Source organism: Canis lupus, chromosome X, assembly GCF_048164855.1.
Source record: "Canis lupus baileyi chromosome X, mCanLup2.hap1, whole genome shotgun sequence".
In the NCBI taxonomy this organism is placed as follows: Eukaryota; Metazoa; Chordata; class Mammalia; order Carnivora; family Canidae; genus Canis; species Canis lupus.
This window is the reverse complement of record NC_132876.1, coordinates 32517160-32527459: the sequence shown is the minus strand read 5'-3', so window position 1 is coordinate 32527459 and position 10300 is coordinate 32517160. Positions and strand designations below refer to the sequence as shown.

The 10300-nt window shown below is 47.0% G+C and overlaps 1 protein-coding gene across 1 annotated transcript; it reads left to right on the top strand.

Annotated features, from left to right (window-relative positions):
• Positions 1-2498: 2498 nt before the first annotated feature.
• Positions 2499-5381, top strand: SLC25A5 (solute carrier family 25 member 5). Its single transcript, XM_072816409.1, has 4 exons — positions 2499-2726; positions 3734-4220; positions 4448-4588; positions 4973-5381. The coding sequence occupies exons 1-4, from the start codon at positions 2616-2618 to the stop codon at positions 5128-5130; spliced, it is 897 nt and encodes a 298-aa protein (XP_072672510.1). The 5' UTR covers positions 2499-2615; the 3' UTR covers positions 5131-5381.
• The last annotated feature ends 4919 nt before the right edge of the window (positions 5382-10300 follow it).

The following is a 10300-nucleotide window of genomic DNA, read 5'->3' as shown; positions in this document are numbered from 1 at the left end:
TCCTCCTTCTGCCTGTGTCTCTGCCTCTCTCTGTGTGTCTCTCATGAATAAATAAATAAAATCTTAAAAAAGAAAACAGTAGGGACATCATGCTCAAAGGGAATAGCAGATGTGGCCAGTGTAAGACAGAAGAAGGGCACCTAAGTGACTGGTGAGGGGTATCATAGAGTAATTTAATTTTTCAATAAAAATGCATTAATCAGAATGCCAAGAGTTCAAACTGGAAAGGTTCTGAATTGTAGCTTCTTTTTTTTAAGATTTTATTTATTTATTCATGAGTGACAGAGAGAGAGAGAGGCAGAGACACAGGCAGAGGGAGAAGGAGGCTCCATATGGAACTTGATCCCAGGACCTCAGGATCACACCCTGAGCAGAAAGAAGGTAGAAGCTCAATCACTGAGCCACCAAGGCATCCCTGAATTGTAGTTTGAAATGCATTCTAAAAACCACCTCTCGGGATCCCCGGGTGGCGCAGGGGTTTGGCGCCTGCCTTTGGCCCAGGGCGCGATCCTGGAGACCCGGGATCGAATCCCACATCGGGCTTCCGGTGCATGGAGCCTGCTTCTCCCTCTGCCTGTGTCTCTGCCTCTCTCTCTCTCTCTCTCTCTTTCTCTCTCTGTGACTATCATAAATAAATAAACATTTAAAAAAAAGAAAAAATAAAAAAAAATAAAAACCACCTCTCTTGGGATCCCTGGGTGGCGCAGTGGTTTGGTGCCTGCCTTTGGCCTGGGGCGCGATCCTGGAGACCCAGGATCAAATCCCACATCGGGCTCCTGGTGCATGGAGCCTGCTTATCCCTCTGCCTGTGTCTCTGCCTCTCTCTCTCTCTCTCTCTCTCTCTCTCTCTGACTATCATAAATAAATAAATAAAATTAAACAAAAAACCACCTCCCTCTAAATAAAATGCTCCATAGAGTTTTGTTTCGGCTGTTAATTCTCTCACCAGTAAAGGTAAGAGGACTCACTATCACTTTCAGAGAATATACTTCATCACCGAAACTCTACAGCAAGGTCATTTCTGTATCCAGCTGCATCACCGTTCTAATCAACTAATGAGAAACAGAGCCGCTTCTCATGATCACAGGTCAAGATTTCACCCAGGATCAGCAAAGCTGGATTCAAGACTGCTCTTCTTTCAACTCTCTCAGCGTGTGCTCACCACTTCAGATTCCTGGGAAGACTTACAAAATGCAAAGTATCATTAAATGAAGGACCTGATGTTCCTAGAGGAACCCTAGAATTGGGCCTTTCCATGGGCAGATCCGGAGAAGGTGGGAAAAGGCAGAAAAGGAAAGGGAGGAATACGCCTGCGTGTCTTCAGTGTGCTGGGCACTTCCCCATCCGCAGCAGTTGCAGTCTGCAACAGTATCCTCATTTTCCATAAACACTGTTGTGATTACTTAGATATATGATATGTGATTACATTCCCAGCTACTGTTCTGAACCCAAGAGAGTGCACTCAAGCTGGCAAGTAGGTTTTTAAGGACTTGTCTGGCAAATGCTTACCCACTGCAGGGATTAAGGGGCTCACTAAGCACTTGTCCATTGACACAATGGCTGTCAATCAAATTCTATTGATTCCTCTAAAAGCTTCTGGAGTTCAGGAGCTACTCAATCCAAGAGCACTTTACTTTGCGTCCAAGGAGCTAAATGCCAACCTGGTTCACACAGCCTCTTAACCTTCCTGGTACAACCTCTTTATTTGGCTTATGGCTAAAATACTTTTCCCACCCCCAGCCGAGTCCTCTGGACTCTCCTCCGCCAATTTCGGGTAAGATTTGCGTTAGTTTTTGCAAACCAGAGTCTGGGGCACGCTGACAGTGTCCCAACTCTGCTGTTCCCTCAATTTCCTCTGGCTTCACCGGGGAAGCTCCAGAGCAGTGCCAGGTCTAGAGTGAAAAGAATGAGGGGCACCAAAGAGGTGCCAAACAACTCAGTCATCAAAGCAGACCATTTTTAGTGCACCATTTTTAAAAAGTCAAAAAGTATGGCAAAACTCCATGATGAGCAAATTCTCAAAATTTAAAATACAGGATCGCACCCTGCACTGGCAGGACCCTGCCTCTACGGCCTCACCCTACTCCCAACCCTGGGGCTCCAATTCAACTTAATTGACAGAAACAGGCGACCGGCGTAGTCTGCCCACATCCTTTTTAGAGACACTGCATTAAATATTATTTCTGTTAGTTGCCGAGATTTTGTCGGCGTCCCCTTAAATACTGCAGAGGTCTCTAGGCGGGCACGCCGGGACCTCACCCGCCCTCCCCACTCGCAGGGCTCTCCCGGAGCCCAGCTGCCGGGCCCGGGTATCCCCTGGGGCCGCCGGTCCCCGGGGCCAGGTCAGGTGCCACGGCAGGCGGCGGGCGCGGAGGGCGGCCCCGGCCCGACTCACGGCTCCGCCCCCCGCGCGCCGAGCCACTCAGCCACCCGCCGGCCCGCGCGCTGGGGCTCGGCGCCCGCCCCGGCCCGCCCCGGCCCGCCCCCGACGCCGGCCGCCCGGGCGCCGGCTCGCCCTATATAAATCGGCCATTTGTGTCGCTCCGCCCCAGAGTCCCGGAGTCCCAGCCGGTTCCTACCGCAGTCCCGCAGGCGCCCGGCTCGTTCCTTTCAATATGACAGATGCCGCTGTGTCCTTCGCCAAGGACTTCCTGGCGGGTGGAGTGGCCGCTGCCATCTCCAAGACGGCGGTCGCGCCCATCGAGCGGGTCAAGCTGCTGCTGCAGGTACGTCCCGGGACTGGAGAGTCCGACCCAGGAAGTGGGGGAGGGGGCGCGCGGAAAGCCTCTGTTCCGGGGCTGGAGGGGGGCCAACTCTTCGGCCTGACGGGCGGCAAGCGGCCCGGTGCGGGCAGGGGTGGCGGAGGAGGCGGGCCGAAAGGCCAAGTCGAGGGAGGCGCTTTAGTGACCCGAACTTCTGGAGCTACGACGGGGTCGGGGCGCAGGGAGGCGAGGGGGCCCAGGGCCTTGGCATCCCGGGGACCGCGAGCTGGGAGGGGGCGGCCCGGCAGTGGCCGTCTTCCCGGGGCGCGGAGGGCAAGGGCGAAGCCTGGAAGCAGGTGCTGGAGGGAGGGACGCCCGGCCGTGCGGAAGGCCTCAAGGTCGCGGCAAGGGGATAACGGGCTCGCGGAGGCCATGCGGCAGGTCGAGGGGCCGCGCTGCCGGCGGCCGCGCTCTCCCCACGCGGGGCCGGAAGCCGGCGCCGGGAAGCGCGTGTGCCTGCTGCGTCCGCCCCCGCGCAGCCGCCGGCGCGTCCCCGCCGCCCGCCTCCCTGCGTCGCGCTCTCGCCCGCTCCGGCTCTAGAGGGCGCGCCCGCACGGGCGCAGGGGTGGTGGCCCGCGGGTCACCTCTAGGAGAGAGCAGGGGCGGAGCCGGAGGGAAGCAGCTCCCGGGACCCGAGGCCTAGGACACGGTCACCTCGGTGGCCGCGCCCTACGTGGGACAGGCCCAGGTGCCTCTGAACCTGGTCCTGAGGTAATGACCTTTCTCCCAGGTCTAAAGGTCACGGGTCCGCCCCAGCGTGCCCCCTCCCCACCCGAAGGGGCGGAGGCTTAATGCCTTCTAAGGGTGCTGAGCACTTCCTCGGTGATGGCCTCAGAGGGTTAGGATCTAGAAGATTAGATTCGGGAAGTAGCAAACCTTAAAGCGCGGTCAGCGAGACAGGATAATACTCTTCCTTTTTCCCCTTCTCCGTGGTTGTAAATCTCCCTGTTGGCCTCCTTCTTGTCTCTCAGGTGCAGCACGCCAGCAAGCAAATCACTGCAGATAAGCAATACAAGGGCATTATAGACTGCGTGGTTCGTATTCCCAAGGAGCAGGGAGTCCTGTCCTTCTGGCGTGGTAACCTGGCCAATGTCATCAGATACTTCCCCACCCAGGCTCTCAACTTCGCCTTCAAAGATAAATACAAGCAGATTTTCCTGGGTGGTGTGGACAAGAGAACCCAGTTTTGGCGCTACTTTGCAGGGAACCTGGCGTCAGGTGGCGCCGCTGGGGCCACATCCTTGTGTTTTGTGTATCCTCTCGATTTTGCCCGAACCCGTCTAGCAGCTGATGTGGGCAAAGCTGGAGCTGAAAGAGAATTCAGAGGGCTCGGTGACTGCCTGGTTAAGATCTACAAGTCTGATGGGATTAGGGGCCTGTACCAAGGCTTTAACGTATCTGTGCAGGGTATTATCATCTACCGAGCTGCCTACTTCGGTATCTATGACACTGCAAAGGGTAAGCTTGCCATGTGCTTCGAAGCTGTGTTTCTTTCATCTAAAAGATCATTAATACCATTCTCATTTTCCAGAGTCACAGATTTTCTGTAATTGCTGTAGGAAGTCATGGTCACCTAGTGCAAACTTAGTGTACAGATGAGATGTGGGGATGGGGATGGGGTGTAGAAATCAACAAGCCACTGAAACTCTGCTTTCTAGTAAAAGCATCTTCTTTCCTGTCCTCAGGAATGCTTCCAGATCCCAAGAATACTCACATTTTCATCAGCTGGATGATCGCACAATCCGTCACAGCAGTGGCTGGGTTGACTTCCTACCCATTTGACACTGTTCGTCGCCGGATGATGATGCAGTCAGGGCGCAAAGGAAGTAAGTTCCACTTGAGCAAAAAGATAAAGATGCGGCCCTTGACAGGCTGTGGCCACAAGCTAGTGATGCCTGACTTTAAAAATGCAGTCTGTTCTAATGGCCAGAATGGGGTTGATTGTGTCCGCCCCTCTGTGGGCCCTTTGGATGCCTATGAATGAGGGTGCTTAAATGATAATAGAGGTTAAAACCAATAAGTAGTCTACATACATAGCCCCATTGTTCTCTATTCACTCCATTAATATTTCAGGATCGCCCACATGAAATGTGCAAAATGTTGGGTTTCCTAGAACTACCATTCATTCTTGGAGGCGGGGCTCCAGTTTAGTAAATCCTGGGACTCTCCTCAGCCTTTGGTCACCAACTCCGTGTCTTTATTCTTTGCAGCTGACATCATGTACACAGGCACGCTCGACTGCTGGAGGAAGATTGCCCGTGATGAAGGAGGCAAAGCTTTTTTCAAGGGGGCATGGTCCAATGTTCTCAGAGGCATGGGTGGTGCTTTTGTGCTTGTATTGTATGATGAAATCAAGAAGTTCACATAAGTTATTTCCTAGTTTTTCCCCCTGTGAACAGGCATGTTGTATTATATAACATATCTTGAGCATTCTTGACAGACTGCTGGCTGTCTGTTTATCAATGGCAACTATTTACTGGTTGAAAATGGGAAGCAATAATATTCATCTGACCAGTTTTCTCTTAAAGCCATTTCCATGATGATGGGACTCAATTATATTTTTTATTTCAGTCACTCCTGATAAATAAATTTGAAGAAATAAAAAATATCTGAAGTATATTTTGTTTCTGACTTAATTTACATATTCAAGCGAGTGCTACATTTGAGTAAATGTTACATGTTTAATAAATGCTATAGTACCTCCTGAGGTAGAGAGCTTTCTTTTCAAACCAGTCTCTTAGCCCTTCACTTCTCAAAGAATACCTTGCTTGTGTGACCCATCAATATTCCAATACAATAGCAAGAGGAGGGACACCTGGGTGGCTCAGTAGTTGAGCATCTGCCTTTGGCTCAGGTGGTGATCCTGGGGTCCTGAGATTGAGTCCCACATCAGGCTCCCTGCATGGAACCTGCTTCTTCCTCTGCCTATGTCTCTGCCTCTCTCTCTCTCTGTCTCTTGAATAAATAAATTTTTTTTAATAAATATTTTCTTACAAAAAATAGCAAAAGGAAATTCTGGCCCAGTGTATCCAAAACCACAAGTCCATTGCCTGTGGAGGATCATAACTGAGCTTTCTCCAAAAAGGACTATGTACCCACCTTTCCAGGTCCTGTGATTATTAATCAGGAAATGTAAACTAAATTGTTTACTTTAAAATGATGGTTGTATGGATTTTATCTAAAGAGGAAAAAATAATAAAATATAAGGTAATAATAGCAACATTTCATCCAATTGCCTTCCCTCATTCATTTTTTACCTGGCCCATGCCATTTTAATCCCATTCAAAGTAGAGGATTAGAGCTGGCACTGTTTTGCAGTGCTGGCCAAGATTACAGAGGGAGCGAGACAACTGCCACCACCTCAAAACTCATTCCATAAAGAAGAGGAAATGTAGCCACTGCTGTGTTTTGTCAGACATGCTAATAAGCCTGGTCAGTGGAGGACATTTATTTCTTTTGGATAAGCCCTTACCCGGGATCCACATGAGAAGTGGTTTACAGTTTCTGTAGCTCCTGGCGAGGCCCCAGAAATTCAGTGGATTTCGCCTGTAACCTGAGGTTTGAAGAACAAAGCCATGGCTGTCAAGAAGTAACCCTGGAAGTAGAATGATGGGTGATCCGTGAGTCCAGGTGAAACCCATTGCTGAGGAACAGCACCCACTCTGGCATGTTTAAGTGCAGCTCACGGGCAGGGAGGGTCTGCCTGGTGGGGAGTCAACACCAAGGGAACCTAAGGGAGGTGCTCGTTGCACACCCCCTGGCTAAGCACCAGGATCTCAGTATGGCTCTAGTTAAGAACACTTCACAATGTACACTTATATCAAGACTTCAAGTTGTAGACCTGAAATATATACCATTTTTAGATGTTAAAGATCTCTAAAAAGCTTTTAAAAAACGAAAGCTGTGTTGTGGTATCAGAGAAGCCTGGACTCTGCTGTTTGGTTGTGCTTTTAAGCAAGTTATTTGATTTCTCTAAGCCTTGATTTTCTTAATCTATAAAATCAGGATAATAAGGCCTGCCTCAGAAGTTTGTTGCAAGAATTAAATAATTTTGTAAAGCACCTACCATAGAACATATGTAATAAAGACTCTGTAAGTGGTAACTGATCATTGTTAGGAGGCAGTGAAGGTTTCAGGGGCTCCAGAATCAGAAGTGCTTGGATTTAAGGGGTGTTTGGCTGGTTCAGCCCATAGAGCATGTGACTCTTGATCTCAGAGCTGAGTTCAAGCCCCACCTTGGGTGTAGAGCTTACATACATACATATATAAATGTGTTAAATTTTTTTTTTAAAAAAAGAAGTACTTCAATTTGGATCCTGGCTCTGCTGTTTACTTAGCTGTATGACCTTGGGCAAATCAGTCTCTCGAGTCTCAGTTTCCTCATTCATAAAATGGGCATATAATGGTGCTAAACATATTTCCTAGGGGTGTTGTGAGTGAGGATTAAGTAATATAAAGCATGTAGAACAAGCATGGCATCTGGCATCCAGTAAGCAAGCATTCCAATGTGGATTTTTCACAATTATGCTCCATTTTGTTGAATGAAGATTTGCCTAAGCAGAGCACTACATAAGAATGAATTCAGCCAACAGACACATGAAAAGATGATCAACATCATTCATCGTAGGGGAAATGCAAATTAAGCCCACAATGAGATGTCCTCCCTCACACCTGTTAGAATGGTTACTATCAAAAAGACAAGAGATAACAAGCATTGGCAAAGATGTGGAGAAAAGGGAAGCCTCTTGCCCTGTTGGTGGGAATGTAAATTGGTGCAGCCACTATGGAAAACAGTATGGATGTTTCTCAGAAACATAAAAATAAAAATGCCATAAGATCCAGTAATTTCACGACTGGGTATTTACCCAAACAAACTGAAAACACCAATTCAAAAAACACATATGCACCCCTGTTCACTGCAGCATTATTTACAACAGCCAAGATATGGAAGCAACCAAGTGCCTACTGATAGATGAATGGATAAAGAAGATGTGGTATATATAATGGAATATTACTCAGCCATAGAAAAGAATGAGATCTTGCTATTTGTGACAACACAGATGGACCTGAAGGGTAATGTGCTAAATAAAAGAAATCAGAGAAAGCCAAGTACCATATGATTTCATTTCTAGGTAGAATCTAAAAACAAAAAAACAAGCCAACAGACACACAAACAGAAACAATCTCAAATACAGAGACCAAACTGGTGGTTGCCAGAGGGGAGCAGGGTGGGGGGATGGGCAAAATAAGCAAAAAGGATTAAGAGATACTAACTTCCAGTTATAAAATAATTAAGTCACAGGGATGTAAAGTCCAGCATAGGGAATATAGTCAATAATATCATAATAACCATGTATGGTGACAGATGGGAGACTACGGTTATCCTGGTGAGCATTGCGTAATGTACAGAATCGTCAAATCGCTCAGTTGTTGTCCTGAAACTAACATAATATTGTATGCCGACTATACTTCAATTTGAAAAAGAGAATGAATTCAAGCCTACTTTTCTTTTTTCTGCAACAGACTAGACATACTGTGTCACATTTATATAAAATAAACTTCAGCTTAGGTATTTTTCAGTTGTATATTTGATCCTGGAAAGGGATAAGGGGCTCTCCTCTTAGGGCCGCCAACCACAACACAATGGAACCCAAACCCCCTCTCCGGTTATTACGATAGATGTGGGCTCACTGATCTGATAGCTATTAAAATAAACCTGGGACCAGGCATTAATGATCAGAAAGCAAGAAGTGGTGCATCCTACAATTGGGTGGCTGACATTGATGAGGGGTTTTTTGTTGTTGTTCTTTCTATTCTTGTTGTTCAATGATTTTTGAAATTTAATTTAAAGACAAAGTGGTTTTAATCTCTCCAAGCTGTGCAGGATAGTGCTATAGAATTCATTATGTCCATTATGTTCATGCGAACATTGATGGTACACAATCTTAGCAACACCCTAATTTATGCCGTTGTTTTGTTACTATTCAATGCATAACAGAATCCGTGAAGCCTGATTCCAGGTGAGAGAGCCAGAATACAGGTCAGCTCGCGCACAGCCGCGCTTTCCATTCCAGGGGCCTCTCCACTCAGTCACTGGAGGCGGTGTGCTGCGGGTGCTCCGGACCGCCGGAGAAAGAAACCAGGGGTGTCTCCCCACAGGGGCAGTTTTCGTGGATGGTAAGTCATTTAAGCCATTATTTTTGTATGAAAAGAGATGCAGATATGTTAGAGAGTCTCTTGCACAATTTGAATGCATTTTAAAAACATAAGCTGCAAAGAGAGTTCTTGTGTACAGAGGACCATTGCTGGCACTATCCCCAGACCCCCGGGGGAACCTATTCAGCTCCTCTGCCATCATGGATACTTTGGTAGAAATTTTTTAAAAGTCCTGCCGTACCGGGTAACGGATTTTCAAGTGTCAGTGTTACTGGGATAAATTTCATTTCTCCTGTGAAGTTTGCAGGTATAGCATTTCTGATTTGGTGAGTTGTTTTTCTTTTAAGATTTATAACACAATTATTATCTCTACATGGTAATCAAAATCAAAGAGTAGAGGAAAGATACAAGACAGAAAGCAAATCTCCGTCCTCCCTCTCCTGTCCCCCGTGCCTCTCCTCAAAAGTAACCATATGAACAGTTTCTGGTAAATCTATTCCCTCCAAAATTGACGGGTATTGTAATAGGACTTGATTTATTTTTATCGGAATCATATTCTGACTGCTTGGATTCAAAATGGCATGGTTCTTTCAGACCAGTGTCAGATTGTGGGGTATACCGGGACTCACAGATGCTGTCAGAGGCAGGAGCATTGTGGAAGGGGTAGCCTCTGGACTCTGAGCAAGGATTTATTTCTAAGTGTGACCCTCTGTTAAAACCCCAAACCAGTGCTTTCCTTTCAGGTTTTAGCTTTGGTTGCTGAGCGACCTGGGGGCAAGCCACTTCTAACATCAGAGCTTTGGTTTCTCCTGTAAAGTCCCTTCCAGTTTCAGATGTTCTCGAGCTCCATCATTTTTACATAAAGCCGAATCGGTGAAAAGACTAGGATTAGGTGATTTAATCCTTCCAGAGAACATTTTTAAATATCTAACACAGTTGTAAGTGAATAGTCTCTGACTCAGAGCAGTCATTTGCAGACTGCGTGGGTGGGTTGGCGTTGGCAAGTAAAATTACAAATGTAAAGATTTACATTAATTTCGGGACCAAGAAGCTGAGCAACAAAATTACAGCTCAGAGTTTGGGTCAAAGGTGACCTGATTTACCTCCAAATAATTAACATCTGTCTTTTCAAAGCCCGATCTTATTATGTATAATGTGCACTTTGGTATGCAGGTGGAGATTTATTTGAACAACAAATACTGGATGTGGCAATTTCTGGACACAAAAAAAATGCCTTGTGTTCCACTTAAAATGTTTGGAGGAGCTTTCCCATCATTTCAGCCATTATTTGCTTTATGTGCAGGTGAACAAGTTCAGATGCATGGTGCTCTTCTTAGCCAAAGGCTTAAAAGAGCCTTTGGTATCCTGGCAACAAATATAAA

Bases quoted from the DNA above. Each gene is read 5' to 3' on its own strand.
- SLC25A5 (XM_072816409.1), top strand. From the start codon at position 2,616: ATGACAGATGCCGCTGTGTCCTTCGCCAAGGACTTCCTGGCGGGTGGA. The intron at 2,727-3,733 runs GTACGTCCCGGG...CTTGTCTCTCAG, and splicing joins GGGTCAAGCTGCTGCTGCAG to GTGCAGCACGCCAGCAAGCA. The intron at 4,221-4,447 runs GTAAGCTTGCCA...TCCTGTCCTCAG, and splicing joins TATCTATGACACTGCAAAGG to GAATGCTTCCAGATCCCAAG.